The sequence below is a fragment of the Columba livia genome, chromosome 14 (assembly GCF_036013475.1).
Source record: "Columba livia isolate bColLiv1 breed racing homer chromosome 14, bColLiv1.pat.W.v2, whole genome shotgun sequence".
Taxonomy (NCBI): domain Eukaryota; kingdom Metazoa; phylum Chordata; class Aves; order Columbiformes; family Columbidae; genus Columba; species Columba livia.
In genome coordinates this window covers 16,627,983-16,653,180 of record NC_088615.1, presented here as the reverse complement: position 1 = coordinate 16,653,180, position 25,198 = coordinate 16,627,983, and the positions used below count along the sequence as shown (strand labels likewise).

The window sequence follows — 25,198 nt, the reverse complement described above, 5'->3', positions numbered from 1 at the left end:
CTCCATACTGGACAGGCTGGTAGGTCAGGTTGGTAATCTGGACGTGTCCACCCCTTTCAGGGCCTGACTGGAGGTATTAACTGGGAGAGTTAACATAATTATACTGGGAGCAGGGCTCCTGCTACCTGTTTATGTAAGGGCTGTTGAAAGCGTCTGGTTTGCATGGCGTGCTGAGCATCGCTGCACACGTGAGAGGAATTAACTGAGCTCTTGTTGGCAGACCTGCAACACATTGTTCTTGTATTAGTTTTATGGTGCTGTTAGGGTTTGTTTGGTCTTGAGTGTCAGAAACAACAGATTATACTGAGTCATGAATACTTTATATGGTGTAACAGGTAAATCTGTTGCTTTTCTCAGTTAAGAGCTTGCTTTTGATAAAATATTACTATTGTGTCCTTAAGAAGTAATTACAATAAACATGTTTCTAGGAAAATAAATGATAATATAATATAATATATGCATAGTGTAAATGATCCAATTCTGCTTATTTCTGGAAATTCAAGCTAGTTTTCACCACATTAAAGAAAAAATTATGTAAAATATACTGCCACTCATCTTTGATTCTACTTATGGAAGCAAGTAGCTTTTTTTTGCAATGGGGCACCTTCATTGCCTGTTATAATTTATTTTCTGCCTTTTTAAATACGTTATTTTGAAAGCTCAGAAATTTGAAAGAACTTAAGTTTGAAAGAACTTAAATATCTTAATGTACTACAGCTTGTTTTAAATCATTTTGCACAAAATGGAGTTCATATTCTTTGTGAATTTGATGTATTAAAATACTTGAGGATTCAACACATACAGGGAAACTTTTTTAAAAAATAAATGATTGTATTACATAAATTTATCCTCACATCCATCAAGAAAATACTTGCTGTGGGAACAAAAGGCACAGTGCAGTTCTGTAATTAATTTTCCCCTGTGTAACAAAGCATTATCTCTAAACCAGCAATTACTAACTTGCCATTTAGCCGTCACCTTTTTCTCAAGTTCTCCACAGCTTCTTAAAACCCTTTCAGAACTAGGCCTGAAAGCTCGGTAGATGTAGTTTTCTCTCCTCTCCCTTCTCCCCAGGCAGATCCAGCTGTGCTCGTGCCGTTCCGGACGGGTGGCTTTGACAACTGGTTAGACAGTGTCTGCGATGCCGGGAGCTCCGCACACTGAGCCGCCGCAGCATGAGAACAGGATCAGTCCTCAGTGTTCCGTGCTGAAATGCGAAACTTGGGGGCCAAAGGGGCGTCGAGCTGCTTTGGAAGAGCTTCGCCACGGAAGAGAGTTGTCACAGTAAAGCAGTTGGCGTTTTTTTCAAGTGGAGTTGCTTTGGCTGCTTGTTTTATGCATCAGTCCAGTGTTCCCTTTTTCATTGCAGCCATCCCCAGAACCAGCTTGCAGACTGTTTAGGGCTATGAGGTTGGTAAAGGGTTTGGAGTGAAGCTGTATGAGGAGCGGCTGAAGTCCCTGGGTTTGTTCAGCTGGAGCAGAGCAGACTGAGGGCAGAGCTCATGGGCTGCAGGTTCCTCAGCAGGAGCAGGAGGGGCAGGGTGAGCTCTGCTCTGTGACAGTGACAGAGCCCAGGGAATGGCAGAAGATGTGCCAGGGGAGGGTCAGTTGGACATGAGGAAAAGGTTCTTCACCCAGAGGTGCTGGACACTGAACAGGCTCCCCAGGGAGGTGTCACGGCCCCAACCTGACAGTGTTCAAGAAGAGACTGGACAACGTCCTCATGGTGTGACCTGTGGGGTGTCCTGTGCAGGGACAGGAGTTGGACTCCATGATCCTTGTGGGTCCCTTTCAGCTCAGGACATTTGATGATTCTATGATTCTACTGTTACGTTCCTTAGTTCTCTTTTTGTTTCGGTTAAATAACATGAAATCTTTCTCTGCTCTTATGTTTAGACTTCAATCTACTCTTGTTCTCCTCTGGAGCTTCTCTGTGACCTCTGTACTTTGTAGCTTCTTACCCCAGATTAAGCATATTACTCAAGTTGAGCTCTATTGATGCACGGAGAGTAGGAGTGTTATTTCATCTGTCCCGCAAGCTGTGCTTTTGTTTATACATCTCAGTTTGTTGTCTGCCTTTTGCAGCAGAAATGTTGGTTTTCAAGTTGAATTTGATTTCAAATCTACCAATACTTTTCTGAAGGACTGTTACCTGAACAAATTCTGTGTTTGTGCAGCTGATTATTCCTGTATGCATAAATGTATACATCTCTCTCTCTAGATATATCTATATTTACTGACACTCCTGTTTGGATATGTCCTTCAAAAAAACTTCTTGAATCTGAATTGTTATAAAGGCTACAATTCTGTCTTTCCTTTCAAAGAATTATGTAGCTTTTGAGTAAGAGAGGAAGGGCACAGTGAGCAAGAATATTCTAAGTAACCTGGCCAATAACCAACCAAAGTTCACTTTGCAAAAACCAAGCAAGCAGCATGTTTAGAAGTCTGCAGAGGGAAAGGAGCATGTAGGAAGATCTAATAATGTAAAGCAGAGCAGCGTGCAGCGTGGCCGTGCTTTTTGGTTGTTAGCCTTCTCTTATCATGGGCACACCCGGTGGCTGATCTTCAGAGACTGTAGAGACAGAATAAGAGGTAGAACAACTTCATGCAGGTAAGAGCAAAGGTGTTTTTTAGTAACATCTTAACTGGACTCGCTTTTCCATAGTTTTTATTTGAAGCGACTCTATCCAGAAGCTGTCCGTTGGATCAGTACTTGTTAGGATTTCTCCCTGCATTGTGTGCTGAAGAAGCTCAGTACAGCTTGTGCTCTGTGGTGCTACGTGTTGGATTTTGTGACCTCCGAGGGGCTAAAACTCCGTCTGACAAAGCGGAGCTTCAGAGGCGTGGACCGAGGTGGAAGAGCATCTCCTGTTGCACGTGCATCCTCTTCCCTTTTTGTTTTTGAACTTTAGGAGGGTGCCCCAAAGAATAAAAAAGATGTGATGGTAAGAATCTCCTGGACTCTTCTTGTAGAGGGGTGTTTTTTCTAACGTGTAACAGTAGATGGGTGTGCTCTTTATTCAAGTTGTGTTGTGGTAAAATAAAATCACCTTCTTTCTGAAGACTGTAGCATCCATTCATTGTTTTGTACTCTGCAATCTACTCTGGCATCCCAGAGATCTTATTTTCAGGATACACAGCATGTATGCAATGACAGTACCCTGAAACGCTGTGGATCTGAGGCAGAGGAGAGATTTTATGACTAGTTTCTCAAATGTTCAGTTGGAAACATGGATTTACACTAGTCCGTGCTATATACCATTACAGTAGTGATTTCTATTTTGAAGCAGCAGCGTGCTTGGTCAGCCTCTGAAAATACTTCAGTATTTTTGACTTGCTTTGCTGTACATAATTGGCATAAACTTGGGTCTAAAAGTCCGTGTGCTTCTGTGTTAAGTTGATGACATTACTGGCCCTCAAACTTTACTCTTAGTTCTTCGCTTGAAAATGCAGAAGTATTTTCAATTTTTTTTTTCCCATTTTGTGATTCGGGGAGGCACCTGCAGCCCTTTTGGACTCAGTTTCCCTCTGAATGCTAGAAGTTTGGAGAAAAGAGTCCAAGCATGCTGTTTGCCTATAAATAGTGCTCAAAGGTTATCTCAGTTTTCTTCCTGCATCCCTGTTGTGCATGGGGGTCATATTCTGGCGTTAGTCTCCATAGGGGTATGATGCTTCTCCTCCATGATTCTCAGGTTACTCAAAAAGCAGAAAGTAATTCTTCTCTTTTCTCCTTCTACCACCAAATAGGAGAACATGTCTGTGAAGTAACTTATCTTCAAAGGTCAGAACCCCTACAGTAGATAAGACTTTAAATATTTCACTCAGAATGCTAAAAGTCAAGATGAGGAATTCTGTGCATCTTCTTCAGCATGAATAGTTGTTTTTTCTTTTCTGCTCTTGCCATTTCTTGGGGATGTGTGAGGTTTTTCTTTGCTCCTTACCCTCCCGCGATGGATGACACCATTTCCATGTTCCTCATTTCCACGTTTCAGCAGCAGGCTCAGCTCTTCGGGGTGTATCTGTCACATTCCTGGAGACAAGCAATTCACAGAATCCCGGAATGTCAGGGGTTGAAGGGCCCTGGAAAGCTCATCCAGTGCAATCCCCCCATGGAGCAGGAACACCCAGATGAGGTTACACAGGAAGGTGTCCAGGAATTGTCAGACTTGAAATGAGGAAATACTGCTTTTTATCTGTAAGGCATGAAAGGAAGAACCAGGAATTAAAAGAGTAATTGCCTACTGTTAGCCTCAGTATTTTTCTGTAAAATAAGTAAATAAACCGTGTAAATTTTGCCATATTTGATGTTGTGAAATGATTTATTTTGAAGCTTTCCTTACAAAGCTCACAATTTCTGCTCCTGGTTCGTTTACAAAGTCACGGCCTTTACAGTTGTGTGGGTAAATATTGTAAGCACTACAGTCTCAATTTGAATACAATAAATTCCCCAGGAGTGACTTGAAGTTTTAATACTAGTTTGTATAAGCAACCAGAAGCAATCAGTTTCTTTTTTTCTTGGTCTCTAGCCTGGATGCTTCCCTGAAATACAGGAGTGTCAGAGCTAATGTCCAGAACTCTGAATTTGGCGCCTGGCTCCTTTGATTCTTGCTGGGGCACTCAGTAAATGACACCAGTTGCTGCATGTTGCTTTAGCGCTGTCCGCTGTCGTTCCGACCCGGTCGATGTGCTGGTATGTGTGTGTGTGCTCTCACGCCTCGTTTGCCGAGCAGGTGACTGCTTGTCTCTAGGGGAGATGTGCTGAGTCTGCTGGTTGAGCCTGCGTCGCTTTAAAAGCTAAACAAAGCCAGGCAAACAATTCAGCTTGTGGCTGAAGTTTTCCCTTAGCTAATCACAGTAACACTGGTGAGCCTGATATAACCAGAAGAGCATTTTTTTTAAGTGCATAAATGTACTCGAATAGTTGCTGATGCTGCGGCCCTGGAAAAGATGTTCCAGGAGGAGGTGGCGAGGGAGGGAAGAGAAGGCTGGCAATGGGAAAGGCGTCAGGCAACCAAGTACTTTACTGCAATTTTGCTGTCATGGAAAATCTTTCTGGCTGTGTATTGCTGGTTTTTATTTATGGTAAGGGTGAAAAAAATCCCTAAAGAAATCTCTGACTTGGTCGTTCAAAAATGAAGTAATAAGCCCCTGTTTAACTGCAATATAAAATACCTCCCATTTAATCCTAGAGAAGCATCACAACAAATTCACGTCTGGAGCAAGAGTGATGGATCCCTATGAGGAGGAATTCAAGTAAAGGGGGTAAGAGGTCAGCATGGATGATTAAGGAGCTCCAGTCAAAACTCAGGTGGAAGAAGGATGTTTATGTAATGTGCATTAAGAAAAAGAGAAAGACCACCTAGGAGGAATATAAGAAGGCTGTTAGAGTATGCAGGGATGCAGTGAGGAAGGCAAAGATCCACCTGCAAGTAAATCTGGCCAGGGTATCAAGGACAAGAAGGACCTCAAGTGTATCAGCAGCAAAAGGAAGGTTAGGGAAAATGTAGGTCTGCTGCTGAATGAGGTGCGTGTCCTGGTGAAAGATGATACAAAGAAGGCAGAGTTACTGAATGCCTTCTTTGCTTCCATGTTTACTGCTAAAACTGGTCCTCAGGTATCCCAGACCCTAGAGACAGAAGAGAAAGTCAGGCAAAAGGAAGACTTTCCCTTGATCAAAGAAGATCAGATTAGAGATCATTTAAACAATCTGGACATGCACAAGTCCCTGGGCCCCAATGGGATGCACCTAGGAGTGCTGAGAGAGTTGGCAAATGTTGTTGCTAAGCCACTCTCCATCATCTTTGAAAGGTCTTGGAGAACAGGAGAGGTGCCTAAGGACTGGAAAAAGCCAGCGCCACTCCAGTCTTCCAAAAGGGCAGAAAGGACAACCCAGGAAACTACAGGCCAGTCAGCCTCACCTCCATCCCTGCAAAGGTGATGGAGCAGCTCATTCTGAACATCATCTCCAAGCATGTGGAGGAAGAGAAGATTATCAGAAGTCAGCATGGGTGCACCAAAGGGAAATCATGTTTGACCAACCTGACAGCCTTCTGTGATGGTATAACTGGCTGGGTAGACGAGGGAAGAGCAGTGGACATTGTCTACCTTGACTTCCGCAAGGCTGCTGACGCCGTCCCTCACAACCTCCTCATAGGCAAGGCAGGAAGTGCGGGCTGGATGAATGCACGGTGAGATGGGTCATGAACTGGCTGGATGGCAGAGCTCAGAGGGTTGTGATCAATGGTGCAGAGTCTGTTTGGAGGCCTGTAGTTAGTGGAGTTCCCCAGAGGTCAGTACTGGATCCAGTCCTGTTCAACCTGTTCATCGATGACCTGGATGAAGAGACTGAGTTGCACCCTCAGCAAGTTTGTTGATGACACCAAACTGGGAGGAAGGGCTGACACACCAGAGGGCTGTGCTGCCATCCAGCGAGACCTGGACAGGCTGGAGGACTGGGCAGAGAAGAACCTGATAAAGTTTAACAAGGGCAAGTGTAGGGTCCTGCACCTGGGAAGGGATAACCCCCGGCACCAGTACAGGCTGGGGGTGGACCTGCTGGAAAGCAGCTCTGCAGGGAAGGACGAGGGTGTTCTGGTTGACAACAGGCTGACCATGAGTCAACAATGTGCCCTTGTGGCCGAGAGGCCAGCAGTACCTGGGGTGCATGAAGAAGAGAGTGAGCAGCAGGCTGAGGGAGGTGAATCTTCTCCCTCTGCTCTGCCCTGGGGAGGCCACGTCTGCAGTTCTGGGTCCAGTTCTGGGCTCCCCAGTTTAAGGACAAGGAGTTACTGGAGGGAGTCCAGTGGTGGGACACAAAGATGCTGAGGGGCCTAGACCACCTTTCTTATGAAGAGAGATATAGATGCCTAGTAGACATTAGATCTTTACAGATTGAGCAAATCTGGGAAAAGAGTAGTTTGTGCTGCAGGGATCATCCTCGGCTTGACAGTTGTAGTTACTGGGTTGCACCTGTTCCAGGGTTAGAGCAAATGCTTGACGAGTAATAGCTTTGTCTGACTTTTCCATTGCGGTTCTTGCCTAGCAGTCTCTAAGGATGTCGGTCGGGCTTTTGGTGGTTTGTTTTTTACTTTTGCTCTTAACTCATAATGAATAAATAGCAGCTTTGTCCTTCTCCAAGGCCGTATTCAAATATCTGTGCTTGCATTTGATGTGTCTTGCAAGCCAAAACTCAGATTGTTTGAACGAACCTCTTTTGCAGGAATCTCTGTTGGCACACATTGAAAAGATCTAGTTGAGCTTAATCTCTTTTGCCTTACAGTTTTTTATTTTCTTTTTTTTTTTAAAAAAAAAAAAAAAAACAAACAAAACCCAAAACTAGGTTCCTTGAAGAAACGAAACTCACTAGATTTTGGACCAAGGCTTAATTCTTCCAAAGATACTTGAAAACCCCCCAAAAAACAAACCAAACCAAAAAACCCCAATAACCCAAAACCCAAAGAAAAAGGAGGGAATGAGTGAACACTCCAGACCAACCCAGACAACTTTAACATTAGTGCCTGTTCATAATTGTGTTAAGTTTTTACTTCTCTGCTAGAGGAAATATGGCCACGTTCTTGATTATAATTCTTCAGGCTTTGTGTTGAACTACAAGCTCTCTTGTATTATCCCCTGAGCATTAGTTGGCTTTATTTAAAGCAATTCAGCCATTGAATTGCAGTTTAAATGATGGCTGTGACAGAACTGGTAGGATTTTTTACTGTATTATTGTATTTAATTGTAGCTGCTGCTTTATAGCATGTGGTAATCCAAGAGACAGATACCTTTTCCAGACACTTACCTGCAGTGAGATGGGTGAAGAAGCTGTTGATGATGAAGTGCCTCTATAGCTATGATACAGGAGTAATTAATGATGCTTCCATTTTAGCTACATTTAATATGTATGGGATCAAAGTGCATTTGATTGAGTGATCAGCATCACTTTATGCACATATAGGATGAATGTGATGTGTCTGCAGGGCCTGGCTCCTGTAAGGGATCAGCAGAGTTGACGGTTGTATCTGGAAACTTGTCACCTTGTAGTAAGCAAATGTTTCTTTGCTACAGATTTATTTAGAACAGAATCTTGAAAAACAGAAAGGTTGGGTTTCTTTATAAAGACACTTGATTAGGAAACATAAAGATTTTGCACATTCTGTATGAGTGGCCAAGGGGAAGGTGTGTAAGGTGGATGAGGTATTTTAGTGGCTATTTGCTGTTGCCATCAGGCAGGAATCTTCTGTTATCGCAGTTATCTCTCATCTTGCCAGTTCTGGTGGTGGCTAGAAAGACCCTTTGCTGGTCAAATGAGTCTTGCTGTGCTGGTACAAAGCTCCCTCTTCTTTACCTGTGAGTGGATGGGGTTGCTTGGAGCACCTGGGGAAACCCGCGAAGTGGCCAAATATTAGATCAGCACACAAGAGCTCATGTTATTTCAGCTCTAGAAAAGGTAACTCAGTTTTCATACAGTGGGAGAAAAGCAATGCCTAGTGAAAGCTTGAAAAAATCAAACTGTTGTGTTTTTTTGTTTTGTTTTTTTTTTTTTTTTTCAAAAAATAGAGTAATGCTGTAGCAAAGTCTGTCATGGTCAGGAATTTAAATAAGGTGTAAAGTATGAGGGGATAGTTATAAATAACTTTCCTGGTCCCTTCCAGCTCAGGACATTCTATGATTCTGTGATTATACAAGAAAGGCCTTGAGGTGCTGGAGCGAGTGGAGAGAAGGGAACGGAGCTGGTGAGGGGCTGGAGCACAAGTGTGATGGAGCGGCTGAGGGACCTGGGGGGTTCAGCTGGAGAACAGGAGCTGAGGGGAGACCTTCTGATCTCTGAACTGCCTGAAAGGAGCTTGGAGCCAGGGGGGTCGGGCTCTGCTCCCCAGGAACAAGCGCCAGGAGCAGAGGAAACGGCCTCAAGTTGCGCCAGGGGAGGTTGAGGTTGGATCTGGGGAACAACTTCTTCCCCAAAGGGCTGTGGGGCATTGGAACAGGCTGCCCAGGGCAGTGCTGGAGTCACCAGCCCTGGAGGGGTTTAAAAGATGCGTATATGAGGTTCTCAGGGACATGGTTTAGACTTGAACTTGGCAATGTTGGGTTAACAATTGGACTCAATGATTTTCAGAGTTTCTTCCAACCAAAATGTTTCTATGATTCTATGATTTTGAAATATCTGAGCACACTGATGGAAAAGCACATGATCCCAAAAAGGAACCCTTGTCATCAGAATGTTACAAAATAACAATAAGAACTAATTGTAGCCGGAGAAGTACTTCCTAGCTATTGATTCTGAAAAAAATCTCACTGCTACTTTTGCCATACTGGAAAGCAGAGAGAAATTTCATCGAGATTTCTGGCTTTTCTTCTAGTAACTACATTGCAGTATATGTAAATGTGAATGTAATATTAAGAGTTTGCAGTGTCAAACAAGTGAAAAATCAGAAGCTGGGTTTAGCAGCAGTTTTCTCCGAAGGCATGTGTATGTCACAATGACCTTTTAGGTTTTTTCAGACATCCCCTTTCGCTTGGGGCTCTTGCTCAAGTAGGTGAGTTCCTGTTATTTGCAGGAGTGGGGATTTGTGAAAGAAGGGATATTTTAAAATTAAGACCATGAAATACATCCCAGGAAAAAAAAATCATATTTCTGCCATGTCCAGAAAATGCTTAGCAGATGAACATTGAACATTGTTTTTCAGATAACACTGAAAATGTCATTTTGGAGTGTGATAGTTTGCTGTCACAAATCTGATCTGTAGAAATTGAAAACTCGGCTGCTCTGGAAATATGTGAGGAACTGTGATGATGACATATGAAGTATTGTAAAATGCTAATTACTCAGAAAACCCACCAAACACCCAAGCTGTAGCTCTTAATTTCATGCTAGAGGAGTCTTCTTTAGCATGCCCAAAAATCAGTTGAGAAGAATAAAGATAAAAATTGCAGCCAGTGAATTCCATTTGTAGTATTTACTAAGAAATGCTGCTGCTCCTCTGTGGATATATTGGGGTAAAGGATGGCAGCATTAGGAAGTTGGGGAATGACCTATTAGAGAGCAGTGTAGGGGAAAGGGAGCTGGGGGTCCTGGGGACAGCAGGGTGACCATGAGCCAGCACTGGGCCCTTGTGGCCAGGAAGCCAATGGTACCTGGGGTGGGTTAGAAGGGGGTGGTCAGTAGGTCAGAGAGGTTCTCCTGCCCCTCTGCTCTGCCCTGGGGAGACCACATCTGGAATATTGTGTCCAGCTGTGGCCCCTCAGTTCCAGCAGGACAGGGAACTGCTGCAGAGAGTCCAGCGCAGCCACCAAGATGCTGAAGGGAGTGGAGCATCTCCCGTGTGAGGAAAGGCTGAGGGAGCTGGGGCTCTGGAGCTGGACAAGAGGAGACTGAGGGGGGACTCATTCCTGGGGATAAATATGGAAAGGGGGAGTGTCAGGAGGATGGAGCCAGGCTCTTCTGGTGACAACCAGTGATAGGACAAGGGGTACAAACTGGAACAAAGGAGGTTCCACTTAAACATGAGAAGAAACTTGTTCATGGTGAGGGTGGCAGAGCCTGGCCCAGGCTGCCCAGGGGGGTTGTGGAGTCTCCTTCTCTGCAGACATTCCAACCCGCCTGGACACCTTCCTGTGTAACCTCATCTGGGTGTTCCTGCTCCATGGGGGGATTGCACTGGATGAGCTTTCCAGGGCCCTTCCAGCCCCTGACACTCTGGGATGCTGTGGTTCTATGAAGGTTTATGGCTTGTGTTGGCTGCACATGAGGTGATCAGGTCGGACGTCTGCAGGATTTTTTGCCCATATGTTTGTTTGGAGGAATCCCATGAGACAGCAACAACTGAGTCTGTTCTAAAGGTTTCTAGAGTGAGATTTTGTTTGAGCGTAACAGTGGTGATCTGCTCACCAATCGTGTCACAAAGATGCTTCATTTACCTTATCGCATCATCTGTTTCCAGTGAAAGTGCTGAACTTTTTTTTAATCTGAAGAAGGTGGTTGCAAAACTTCAAATCTAGTTCTGTATGAAAGAATCATGTCTAGGTGATAGATTTTGTAGTGAGGAAACAAACATGACATTTTGCTGAAGACTTAGAGTTTTGAGTTCCCCTCGAAATCTGGCACTTGCAGGTGGGGAGTAGCCAACAGAAAACTCAGTGCCGGTCTGAAGATTTTTATATCTTAACTAGAAGGTGGCGTCTTACTGAGGCACGATTTTGAACTATTTTGGCTTTGGGGTAGGGGTGTGTTTGTGTTTAAATATTCATTGGGGTTTATCTTAGAAAGTGCTTTTGGGGCAGAAGACAACCAGTATTTTTGATATATTACGTTTGCTTTGTAATAACCTGAACTTTCACAGGCTGATAGGTTTACTACTAAAACCAACAGAAAACAGCCAAGGAGCTGAATCTCTTTGGCAACATGTAAACTTCGGGCTTCCCATTTCAATCTGGGAATGTCACTGTGTTGAAATCTGGTAAACACAGAATACAGTTAAAAGGGACGTTCTCCTGCTCTGGGTTTCCCATTTGGTTTTATAAGGTGATAAATCACCTGCCGCTGATAAATCATCTGCTGAGCTCGCTGTGCAAGAGGAGTTCCTGGCTTTGTGGAAATGGAGGAGCGAGCCAGGGCAGCAGGTGTGGGACTGCAGCGATCCCGGGCCCTGCTCCCCGGGGAGCGGCACTGCCCTCACACAGCTTGATTTGTCATCAGTGTGGTAACAGAGAATGATACTAGCTCTCCACAAGTATTAGCGGGTGATGCTAGTTGAGGTGCAAAAACTTTGGGAGGTGCTTTTGTAGAACCCTCTGTATTTGTTAGAAAGGAGAAATCTTTTGGTTATGTTATGGCTCATTGTAAGACAAATCAGTCAGGCACTGTACTTTGCCCTAGTAAAGAGGAGGCTATAGGAGCACAAAAATTATATCCATAAAGCATATGTGCCATTTAGTTCACTTGAATAATCCAGCCCTGCCTTATTTGAGAGAGTGTTGTGAATTCTAACAAGAAGTTTAGTTATGGTCAGCTGAGTCACAATTTAAGCATATAGACAATATATAGACTCAATCGCAGAGGGCAGGTATATAATTGTACTTCTTTCCTGCTGCTGCCTGACGAAGATGGGCTGGGGAACTACTTTAGTCTGAATGAGGACTGAGCAGGCCTTTGGAAAGATGGTCAATATGTGTCACCGTAACTTTGATTTGCATTCACATCTGTCTTTTGGGAAGAACCCTTTCTGCTGAATTGCGATGAAGGTTTCCTCTCTTGGAGTATTACACAGTTCAGGAAGAATCAGAATCAGGAAGGGGGGACCTAAGCAATTTAGTTCATGATATTTTCTTCTTCAAAATAATTATTGGTGTTTAAAGAGATTCTTATTATCTATGAAGCTGCCTGCTGATTTAAGCATTAATGGGTAATCTCGTACATAAAGGCACTGGAGTGTGTGATAATCTGTTACAGTGATCAGAAGGGGTGTTGCCAAGTGGTTTAGGTATCTTTTCGAGGATGTGCCAGGATAATGGAAGTGTTCTTGGGCTGGGATGACAGGGTAAGATGATAAGCAAATTTGTTGCAACACAGAAGTATGTGGCATTTTAAATGTGTGAGAATTCAAGAACTTTGAAAGTGTTTCTGTTCAAAGTTCATTTTTATTCTGAATAAAGTGAAAGATGAGGTAAAAAGAATTATGGTAAGAGGGTGTTTGCTACCAGTGTATTTATTAAGGGCAGGTATGTCAGGAGGACGCTTGTGTGGTATGAAATTGGTGTCAAAATATGAGGTTTTTAAAGGCAAAGAAGAACCAGCTATTCCTGAATCTGGTTTATGTCATTATACAAATAATGGTAGCAATGAAATGTAGGCAGTTAAGGCAAAATACAGTGTCTGAAGTAATTAGTTGGGGGTGTGGTGGGTGTTTGTTTTGTTGTGTCACGCTTTGGTTTTTTTGTGTGTGTTTTTTAGAGATGTGGGTAGTCCAGATGCAAAATCTTAACAGATTTCAGTGCAGCTCTTCTTTGTGCATCCTCAGATTAAACTCCCAAAGGTTTCCCTTCACACGTGGTCCCTGGTGCTGCATTACATGTGATTAGGGTCTGTAAATATTGTGTGAATTCTTCAGCCAGAATCATAAGGAAATTTAAGTATGGCATGGTTAATAAAGAGAACTTGAACCTTTAACTGCTTTAATGAAGAAACTTGTTTTTAAAGCCAAATGTTTTACCCCAAATGCCAATGGCATAGCTCCATCTGTACTCTTGACTTAAACCTTACACAGCAAGTAAACCTTCCCTTGTAACTAATATTCTTTAGCTTAGTGTGAATTACCTTTTTTTTAGCAACACATTATCTTAAACTTTTCAAAAGCATATGAATTTTGGCAAGATTACTACACTGAATGAGTTATTAGTATTTTTCCTAATGACTATATACAAAGAGCACTGCTCAACATGTGCTTTCTTCCTTGAGGACTTTAGTCTGAGCGATCAGCATACAATAAAACACCTTTTAATATTTAAGATATATTTAAAAAATTGTAAATATATTATGTCCCTCATTCTGATGTTGTAAATTAGATATTTTGATGCAGAAACAGTGAATCTTGAAAATGGTTATTCCTTTTAATTTGTTTGGCTTTGGGCTTCTTTTTTACAAGAAAACATAGAGCCAGCACGATTCATTCTCACGTTAGATGGGCTGAAATAATTTGTCGCATCCTTGCTGAAATCTCTTTTGCAAGACTCAAATGTCTGTCTTTCTGTTGGTGCGCGATCACAGAATCAGCAGGACCCAGGTTTGTTTTGTGGTGTGGGAGGGTGGTTTTGGTTTTGTTGTTCTTTGTAGCTGGGCTGTACTAGAAAACTGGGGAGACAAAACTGGCAGTGAGGGTGCTCTTGGCACCTTCTATCATTGCCAATCCCAGTTGCTTCCCAGCCTGGCTCCTAATTTAAGCTACTTGTTCAGGGCAACTCAAATTTTGCAAGCCTTGCTTAGGCATTAGATATGGGCAGCAGGTTGGAGCTGACATGGTGTTTTCCTGGGTTTGCTGGACAATCAGTGTGGATCTTGGTGAGTGTGCTGACAGCACTATAATTGGGTGTGCTGGCTCTCAAAATGATATAATATGAATCTAATGTTTGGGAAAATATTTGGATGTCATGGGAGGGGAGCAAAGTGCACACTTTTTTTGTTAGTTACATGGGAAATTAGAGATAGTTTTTTGTGAACATGCACAAAGCAGGAGGGTCCATGGTGGCGGAGCTGAGCAGTGTGCTGTTCAGTAGGTGACGGATACCATCTGTGATTGCTTTTGCCATCACTGGAATTTACAGAAAATAGTATGTGGTAATTTTATGCAGATGCTGTGCTGCTCCTAAGTGTTACCAGAAATAAACTCCTAATGTGCGGATCAAAAGGTCCTGAGAAATCTCTTTTCTTTAGGAAAACTTCCCTTAGGTTCTACTCTTAACATGTCTGAACTGGATTCCTGTGATGTGCTGTTCAGGGAGCCATACCTGTGTTGAGAATCTGAGTTAAGCCACCTGAGACTTTACAGAACAGGGTGTGCTCGGTTCTGCTTGCTGTCTTTTTGCCTTGTGGTAGCACCCATGATGTGCCAGAGTTAATACTTTTCTAGTAGAGTTACTGCTTGTTGGCACAAGGCTGTTAGCAGTTGCTTTTGACAGTCTAGAACGTCTCAGTTCTCTGAATGGGGATTCTAATAAAGAAGCTAAAACAGAGTCTCCTCTCACCTTCCCTGAACCCTCTTCACCTTGTTTGAGGTGCCACTTGTACACCATGCTGATTAAAGCAGGTTCTTGACATATGATTGAAGACAGACACATTTCTGGGCCACAATTCTAATGTCATTCTTCTTTTGGGCTTTTAAAGCTGTCCACATTCCTGTCAAAACCTGCCTTTTTGGGGAAAAGGGATGTAAGACCTTAAGGAGGATCCCTCTAAGCTTCTGGGACCAGCAAATGATTCCATGTGAGCTGAAGTTGAGATGGACTTTGTCATGAACGTGAGGCCATAAATTGGACATGCTAGCAGGTGAATGGCCTCAAGTGTGTGTTAGAACATATGGTGTGGTGGAACTGACCGTGAAGGAACATAATCGCCACTGATTCTGCAGTTTTTTGTGAGGATTATTGGGTGTTACGTCTTACACTTAGGTGTGTTGATCCCTTTGGAACAATCTCCTTTGATGTTCAAAACATATATATGTTGACGCTAGTGTATGGTATGAGGAACTTAACTGTGGGTTCCATACCAGAATAATTTCCTTTTAAATTATTTTAAATGGTGATAATTATGAGCTATTAGCTAGAAACTACATTTAAGTATTTTCTGTATCCTTTACATGATTTTTTTCCAGTTAGGGAGGGCAGAGCAGCTGATACTCCTGTGAGAATGTTCCTTTTCTTGAAATGGAAGGGAAGGTAGTGGTTGCTCTAGTGTGGATGTGTGGATGTCTGACCTTTTCCTTTACTGCAGTGAACTTGAAACAACTTTGGCCTTGGTTATTTGTGTTGCTTCTTTAAGATTTATTCATGGCTTTCAACTTCTGTGCTCAGACTGTGAAAATATACAGACAGTTTTCAGAGAATGTAGGTTCTAATTCCTCATGGCAAAATCCCACCAGTGGTGTCAAGTTCTGCCCTTTGGGGTTTTCCAAAGACACAAACCCGGTTGTGTTCCAGTTTCTCTGAGCTGGTACAGGTATCTTCGACTGGTTAAACTGAGGCAGATCACACTGAGAGGTTACCAGCTCATTTCAGTTTACCTTAAAACTCTAACCTTTGTAGTTAACGTGGTAGGAATATAAGTCAACAAGGAAGCCCATGCTTCAAATTGGAGTGTTGATTATAGGTGTGTAGTGTCTGATGAGCAAGCTTTTCCCTTGAAAGGTGAGCTTCTTGTTCTAACATACCTCTCTAATCAACTTCAGGCTCATTTAAATAGTTCAGTAGTTCAGTAGTACGGCACTAACTTGTGGAACATCTGGCATTATCTGCCACTAAGTTCAGTCGTGCTGTGTGCTGCACACTAAACCTAGTCACATAGTAGGCAGTTGTACTGGACATTTCATCTCTCTTAAACTGGTGAATTGTTGACTTGTGTAAATTCATGGAAATACACTTTACAGATGCAAGCCCCAATCTGTGTACCATAGAACTGGTGGTTCGTGGGCCAGCAGAAGGACTAATCTGCTTGCAGATCTGGGAAATCAGAACTGTTTTCTTGGCGTACTTTTCTCTCTGATTTAGAGATGTTACTGTGTGTTACTGTGTTGGGTGGGGAGGAGCTGGGTCATCCGTTTCCAGTCAGGGAAGACTGTAGTATCATCGAATGGTTTTGGGTTGGAAGGGACCTTCACAAACCATCCGGTAGAACAGCAGGGATATCTTCCACTAGATCAGGTTGCTCGGGGCCGTCCAGCCCGACCTTGAGCACTGCCAGCCTTGGGCCCCCCAGGCTCTGTGAACACACTGGCACGTGGCTTCAGGAGAAGGTGCTGGGCTAAAGAACTGCTCCACAAAGACAAACCAAAGGTGTGTCCAGCTCCCTGTGCCCTGCAGGTGTTTGTTTTGTTTTGACGGGCCTTTATGTCCCGCTTCTTTTACCAGCAGTAAAACTGTCTACCAGCTCCTTCATGAGACATTTCTAAGTGGAGGGTAATTGCCGTTGTGCTGCTCCTTGTTAGCTAAATCTGCTGCTTCTTTCAGCCTTTGCTCAGGAGTCGTTTTTCTAAATCCTGTGGCTTTCTCTTGGGTACTTTTCCACCTTGCTTACTGCAGTGTTCAGCCTGGGTTGCAGTGGGCTTAGCTGAAGCCTCACTGCTGACTTGTGAAGACTTAATTCCCTGTCTTTCCTGAGGCAGTACTTTTATGTACACTGCAAGCCAGTGTAAGCCAGCACTGCCACCAGAAATAGCTAGTGTAAACATTAGTGTAGCTGCTCCATGAGCAGTCCTGGGGAAGCAGATCTGTGTAAAAACTATCACTTTTGCTGTGCGTTAGGTACTAAATTGATGCCGCAGTTTAGTTTCACGGTGACTATTCTCTGCTGTCCCACCTGCCGCAACTGCAGAGCTGACATCCCCTTTTAAACCAACAACAAATTCGGTTGATGTTGATATGTGAGGTGTAAGCTGTGGTGTTTGAGGCTTGTTATTTATAGCCTCCCTATATTTAACAGCAGTGGCTACAAAGGTTATGGCCTCAACAGCTTGGAGGTGGAAGGGGGCATGTGGATGGTAGTATATGGAGTCAAGAGCCTGTGACCTGACATTTCTCTGCTCTAATTGCTCTGCAGTGCACTAAACAATCTCAAAAACCAGATGGGTGTGGTGTGGACACATCTAGTTGTAATTTCTCATTTTATCATCGAGTGGGTAATTTATTATAAACTGCTTTTCATAACCTGCTGACAGTGCTGAATTCAGCCAGAGGAGGATGCTGGAGCCAGGTCGGTGGTGCCCTTGGAGCTGACCAAGTGTGTTGGGCAGCTCAGCTCAACCATCAGTCCATGCTTGGTTTCAAGTGGCCAAGTAACCTCCTGCACCCCATCGAGGTGTATGCCTTGGTGACAGGATAGGGGCTCTGCATCATTTCCAGCAACACTGAGTTTGAATACTATAAGCCAACACTTACCAACAGTGCTTGTAGGATAATGTAACAGAGCATGCCTGGCGTATGCTGGCCTAAATTGTTTTCAGGATGGAGAAATATGGTATGTATTGATTCTTACATTAACAACAAACAAAATAGGTGCTCTCAAACTGGGGAAATAAATTATCTGAGGACAGTGTTGGAAAATTTCAAAGTATGATTTCAGTATTCTGTAGTACCTACAAGCTGGGTTGTGGGAGAGGTGGTGTAAATCAAACTCAGAGAGATATGTGCATGCCAAATAGCAAATCTGAGGTGTAAGATTTATGTCTAATTTGACCCTGTTTAACAGCTAAGGAATTGAAAAGTGACTGATTCATCACTGGTGAAGGTAGCTAATCTATAAACCAGTAACCCTTTACTTTTTGGAGCGTGAGATCGGGGGATACTGTTCATCAGTGCATTTCTTTAGACTATTTGCACATTTGCATATGCAAATATAAGTCCTGCCTACACTGCAGAGCCAGCTGCGCAGTGCTGTTTGCATATGTAAAATAGGTTGTTCTCAAGTTTGTGATGAACTATATAGGGTAAAACCCATGTGGAGTAAAACAGCTGTACCATAACTTTGTATCAACCATATAAATGAGTGGGATAGGTATCTGCTTCTGGTGCTGTTCTGTATTGGCCTTCAGCCTTAGTCTTGCAGCAAAAAAACTGTTTTTTAAAAAAAGAAGCTGTTAGAAAAGTTCTTTGGATAAGTATTTCTACTGTGCAATGTTAGTGTAGAGGAGGCATTGGTTATAAGTATACTTAAAATAGTTGAAATTTTGTTTCATAATGTTTGTAGCTAGAGCTGTGCAGTTCAGAATGTTAAATTATTGAGAATTGAAGCTCATAGCTTTTTAAGTTGTATTCAAACTCTTAAAAAAGAAAAGGTATGTTAGAGATTAGTCAACTTCGTTTTGGTTGGAGCTGGGTGGGAAAAGGGTAATAACTATACATTTTAAATGTATACAATTTAAATTGAAAAATTCTTCACCTTCAGAAAATATGAAACCAAGGCTGGAATAATATCTGTGTCCCCACCTTGTGTTTTTGGGGCTTGACCTCTGGACTTTTTCTTATTCCACAGACACTTTTATTTTTAATTCTTTGAAAGTGTGAGTTGGGAATTTGGGACATGATGAAGCTGCCAGTTGAAAAATAGTTTTCTTACTGCCATATTATGGTTAATTAAATGTTCATGTCTTAGGCAAACGTTAACAGTTACTTTTGAGTAGCTAATTTTCTGGCATGTTTGCAAATTATTTTTGACTAATAGTGCATGTGGCTGAAATCTAAAATAGTGTCTTTGCATTTCTTTTGTGTGACTTTCGTACTAACCCGACTGAACGAACGTGCACTGAAGGAATTGGTAAATTGTCCACTGCCGATGGTAAAGCCTTCGCAGATCCCGAGGTTCTCCGGAGACTGACGTCCTCTGTCAGCTGCGCGCTGGATGAAGCTGCGGCCGCTTTGACGCGGATGAGAGCAGAGAACAATCACAACGCAGGACAAGTGGACAAGTATGTATTGGTTGCTCCCTGCCCCCCCATTTTCCCAACTAGAGGATGCGAGTTTGTATTTTGAATTTCGTTTTGTGGTTAGTACTCAGTAATGGATCTGCTCTACTTCTAGTAGAAGCAAAGTTATTGAATCTGAAGGTGTGACTACTGTCCCATAGGGTTGTTGGCTTCCAAGTGTACGAGGAGAGTATATAAAAAAGTTACTTTCTAACCTGCTGCTCTTTCTATGTACTAGACAGTTGATTTCTTTTTAAAAAATGGGCTGAATTCTTATCTGTAGAGGAGTTGGAGATATGCCTCTGCATCCTTTGGAAACTAAGGAATCTAGTTCATGATATTAAAAGCCAGAAGAGAATACTAATACTTAGAAGGCAGCGATTTTCCCCAGGATCTTGCTCAGGAATGTGGGGTAGAACAAAACTATATTATCAGGTAACTTTTTGTAACTGATAATTAATGAGGATGATAGTTAACGTCCGTCATGACAGAACTGAGAGTTTGTCCTACATCGTCAAAAGCTTTCTGCCATGTCACTGACTTCAAAGCATCTTTAGAGGTCCTGAAACAAGTGATGCAAATAGTTCCTAAAATGTTGGGATAGTGTCACTACATAAACTGTTGAACTTCAGATCTAGGATCAAAAACATTAAGTCTTTAAATTTCCTTTCATATGGATAACCTCTTGAAATTCAGACTTAGGAGTTGCAAAACAAAATGCTTACGGTAAAGGCAGTAATCTCGAGTCACTGTTTAAAATGTGAATACAAATATAGGACAAATAGAGTTTTATTTCCTAAGTGAAGGCAGAGGAATTACTTGGGGTTCAAAACATATGAAAATCTGCTGGGGAAGCGTGCTTGAATGTAAAAAGGGAGCTTACAAGGGGTGGAAACGAGCCAGGTGGCTCATGGTGAATATAGAGACAATATCCAAGCGTATAGGGATGTGATGTGGAAAGCCAAAGCCCACCTGGAGTTGAATCTGTCAGATGGCATGAAATGCAACAAGATAAAGGAGTGTATCATCTGCAAAAGGAAGATGTGGGTCTGCCTCAATATATGCGGCAGACCTGGTGATGGGGACACAGAAAAGGGGGAGGTAGTGAATGCTGCCTTTGCCTTGACTTCATTGGTGAGATTTGCTGTTAGGAATCCCAAACCCTCATTGGAGCGGGAAGGTCTGGAGCAAGGAGGACTTGTCGTTGGGTGGCGTCAGGTCAAGGGACATTTAAACAGGCTGTAAATAGTCCAGTGAACAAGTTTATGGGACCTTATAGGACACACCTATGAGTACTGAAGGAGCTGGCCCATGTCACTGTGAGGCCAGTGTCTACTTATTTGGAAAGCTATGGGCAGTGAGGGAGGTTCCTGAAGACTGGTAGAAAGCAAATGTCACCCCTGTTTTCAAGAAGGGCAAGAAAGAGAATCCAAGGGACTTGGTCTCTGAAAAGATGACGGAGCAAATCCTCCTAGAAGCCATTTCCTAACATAGTCAGTACAAAATCGTGATGGGAGGTAGTCAGCATGTTTTTACAGAGGGGAGGTTGAGCCTGGCCCGAGAGCCTTCCACAATGAGATAGCTGTGTTGGTACAGCAGAGGAGAGCAGTGGATGCTGTTTACTTTGAACTCGAGCAAGTCTTTTCACACCGTACCCCACAGCTTCAGTGGGACTGATGAAGTACAGACCAGGTAGGTGGAGAGTTAGGTGGATTGCCACCTGTCTGAGCTGCTAGGCTCACAGTTGTTAGTAGCACAAAGTCCATGCGAAGGCACGTTGCTGGTGCTGTACCCCAGGGGATGGTCCTGGGACTAGTACTGATTAATGTCTCCATCAGTGGCCCATGGGATGGTACAGAGTGCATCCTCAGCGAGTTTGCCAGTGATACAAAACTGAAAGGAGTGGTTGATGGACCAGGTGCTGCCATTCAGAGGGACCTTGACAAGCTGGAGAAAGGGGCCAGAAGGAACCTCATGAAATATAGCAAAGGGAAACGCAGAGTCTTGCACCTGTGGAGGAATATCTGTGCATTGGAACAGATGGGAGGCGCTGAATGGTTGGAAATCGACATCGGAGAAAGAGACCTGAGTTTCGTGGTGGACAAGGAGTGGAACATGAGCCAGCAATGCACCCTTGGAGCAAAGGTCAACAGCATCCTGTGCTTCATTGAGAAGAGCATCCCAATGTCACTCGTGTCACTTTTACAAAACGTCTTGGGAATATCTCAAAGGGAACCTGGGCAGGGAGCAAACTGGGAGACGTCTTGAGGTGCCTGGGTCGACTTTTTTTGCTTCAGGATGAGTTAGTAATGTTCCAGATCTCTACTGGAAATTTGCCTTGGTAGTTAGTAGTGATTTAGACATAAGCAAGGTCTTTATCTCCATTCCACCTATGGAAATAATGTGTGTGTGTATATGTATATATATACATATATATATATATACATATATATATATATATATATACATATATATATATATAAATACTTAAAAATCTCTAAGGTGTATTTTCTAGTAAGGCTTAGTACTGTTGTCATGAGTCTTAAAGACTTCTTTGTTGCATAGGAAAGCTACCCATCTGTTGCAGGTTTCTTTTGAGCTTATTGTGTGGTAACTGGCTTTTGCAGTCGCAGTTTGGCAGAAGCATGCTCAGATGGGGATGTAAATGCTGTCCGGAAGCTGCTGGATGAAGGAAGAAGCGTAAATGAACATACTGAAGAAGGGGAGAGTCTCCTTTGCTTGGCTTGTTCAGCAGGATATTATGAATTGGCGCAAGTAAGTAAAAAAATAATCCCAACTAAATGTTTGTGAAGCATTGTCTAAGGGGCTTCTTTGATAGGCAAACATTTTAGCTATTCTGATTATAATAATATTTTATAATCTAACCAGTGTATCAGTTAATATTTCCTATTGAGGGCTTCCAGTTATTGTTTGTATTTTTAATGGAAAATACTGTCATATATGCCTTTAGGTTTAGTGGGCTTATCTGAGGAAACGTATCTTATGTTTTATGATGTATGTACTTTTCTGGCGTTGTTCTAGATGCAGTCAAGCCATTCTGCCAAGTAGACATTGCAAAAGGATCTCAAATAGCAGCAAAATCAAACATTACAAGTGGTTACCTTCTAAAAACTCACATCTCAGTCACATAATCACATCTGTATCAACAATGCATTAACTTTGTTAATTTTGGCTTTTATACTTGCATATCAAAAGGCGGAATTTGTGCTTCATTGAAGATGTTAAGGTGATAATTCTCAAACTGGCCAGCTTGGAGTTTTGGTGCAGGGCAAGAGTACAGGGGGAAAACTGGAAGCTTGACCCAATGTGTGCTGTGGTCATTAATGCAAGTTTATAGTTTATCTGCTGTCATTCTGGTTCATGAATTGCCCTGTGACTTCTGGAAATGTCAGTGTTGCACTGGAACTTAATGTTGATTTTTAGCAGATATGAACAAATGTAGAAAAAACCCAAGATTTCCTGAAGCGGGGCATGGTGCGGGCAGTAATTCTCAGTGGTCCCCAGTGCTTCCCCACTGGGGGGATTACTGCAAGGGCGTAGCATGGCTGGCCCCGCTGAACTGAAAGCAAAGTATTGGTGTTCCAAATTACTCATTAAAGTTAATTTGTTTCTCTAGGTGCTACTAGCGATGCACGCCAACGTTGAAGATCGAGGGAATAAAGGAGACATAACTCCCTTAATGGCAGCCGCCAGTGGAGGCTATGTAGATATTGTTAAACTTCTCATTGTTCACTGTGCAGATGTCAACGCACAGTCTTCAACAGGTAACTGGAACGTGAAGATTAGCGCATGAGACGTGCAGCTGTTCTGAACATCTGGGTTTCATTCACAAGAAAACGTGACAGAAGCTATTAAGAGCAGGCCAGATACATGGTGGATGTGTTTAGAATCTTACCTGGCTGATATTAAAGATTGTTTTTAGCAGAAGCTCTAACACAGTTCCTGTGAAATACACTGTGGTGTTAGTTGACCAGAAAAATACACTAAATTTAGTTTTTCTCATCTGTATAATCCAAAGTTACGCAGTGAGACAACCGTGGGATACATCTGGCCAAGACCAGTTCTTTTGGTCAATTGCTTTTTACCGAAGAGGAGCTACAATTCTTTGAGCATTGAGTGTTGTCTACATTGCTGATGCTTGACCACAGCTTAACTGAGAGTATTAATCTGCAGTTATATTCTGCTAATATTAAGATAGAATTTAAAATTGGTTCAAATGTTTTGAAAGCCTGAACTATGAAATGTTCTTTTTATCTTGATGTTTAGCCATGTTAAGCAGAACTCAACTTAAAATTGACTGTAGCATTTAAAACATGAGCCATATGTGATTGTCAGTCACTTACAGTACCAGAGTTTTACATTATAAATTGATTTTCCTCCAGCCAGTAGAAGTTTTTCAAGGGATGACAGGATACAGTTTGAGGCAAAAGAAACCCAACCTCCCCATCGCCCCTCTGCCCAGCTCTACAATGAGCATGAAGATGATTTGTTGATCTTTTTGTGTATTTGATCTCTCTTTGCGTGCTGAGTAGTAAACATAGTAATCAAAGAATTGCTGATTTGTAATATTAGCATCTAAACTCCTTCATGTTATAGCTGTGTTGCATTTTGTACCCAGCCTGAAATGATTGGCTGGAGTGACATCGCTGTGGGGTAAAAGGCTCCTGCTCATGATGTACTTGGGTTTGTTCAGAGCTGCTCAAACTCGTTTTGTTTCCTGTGTTAGGATGATGGAAAGGGCTTTCATGTCAAATTCTTCTTCTCTGCAGGGAACACAGCTCTCACTTACGCTTGTGCTGGGGGCTTTGTTGACATAGTGAAGGTGCTATTGAAAGCCGGTGCTAATATAGAAGACCACAATGAGAACGGCCATACCCCCTTAATGGAAGCGGCCAGCGCAGGTCATGTCGAGGTTGCAAGAGTATTGCTGGAATATGGTGCAGGAATCAACACTCACTCCAACGAGTTCAAAGAAAGTGCACTTACACTTGCATGCTATAAAGGTATTGTTTCTTGCTTTGGTTTGTATTCTTGTTTAAATTTAAATGCTCATCCATGCTGTAGTGGTATTAAGCCTGTCTACTTGCATCCAAATGTGGTAGACATGGATTTGACGTGCTGCAGAGGAGAACTTGTGACGGGCTGCATACAAGCCTGTGCTCTGACACACCACCATCCCCTTCCCCCAATTTTGTAGTGTCTGTTTCATTCAGATTCCACTTACCAATGATCTGCAAGATCTGAAAACACACCTATCAGTTGTTAGGAAAATGTGAAGTTAGAACCAATGTTTCTGGAATACCCAATGGGGTGAAAATGCTAGTATTATTAGTGGATACTTTTCCTTTGGTATAATTTGAGGTTGTCTATGAATTGTTATGTGTTATGAACTTTTATGGACTTCTGACTTAATTTCTTTTGCTATTTAAAGTTTCTATATAAAGTAACTTAGTACAATGGTAATCCAATGTGCTTCCGAGTTTGTCTTTTGCTTCCAAAAACCTCCATAAAATTTCCAACAATTGTTTTTCTACTAATAGAAGTTTTAAGGATGTGGATTATTGTCATAGTAACGTCAGGTTTTGCCTGTGTGGTCAGAATTGGAGGAACCATACTATGTGTAACCCATCCGAAAACTTGCATCTGGATTTGTCGTGGATTTTCTGCAGCATATAGTAGTTTCTTATAGAGAAATTTCTGTAATAATTCTCCTGGATATGTTGGAGGGCCATTCTTGTTTCTTGTGACCTAAAACTTTAGAGCAATGTAATGTAAAATCTTTATGGACTAGAGATTTCCTGTATTATCTTTGGCAAGATGGTTGAGCCAGCTTGTTTTCCTATCAGTTTATGTAAAACTAAGTCTTGTCTTGGAGGAAGATGCTCATTTTAAGGATAAAATCAATAACTTGTAAGGGACAAATTCTAAAATGACAGGAGCCATAACAGACTTAAAAAACAAGTATTGGTAAAGTTCAGTAGGAGCTTTCAAAGATAGTATCAGATAATATGACA

General features: G+C 42.5%; 1 protein-coding gene across 17 annotated transcripts in view; it reads left to right on the top strand.

The window, feature by feature from the left end:
- The window catches only part of ANKHD1 (ankyrin repeat and KH domain containing 1), a 115,471-nt gene that overhangs the window by 24,232 nt on the left and 66,041 nt on the right, over nt 1-25,198 (top strand). For all 17 annotated transcript variants that reach the window (XM_065030162.1, XM_065030152.1, XM_065030151.1 and 14 more), the window contains exons 3-6: nt 19,010-19,166; nt 21,791-21,938; nt 22,801-22,948; nt 23,954-24,187. In XM_065030162.1, coding sequence (XP_064886234.1) covers nt 19,010-19,166; nt 21,791-21,938; nt 22,801-22,948; nt 23,954-24,187 — 687 coding nt within the window. The remainder of the gene's footprint in view (nt 1-19,009; nt 19,167-21,790; nt 21,939-22,800; nt 22,949-23,953; nt 24,188-25,198) is intronic.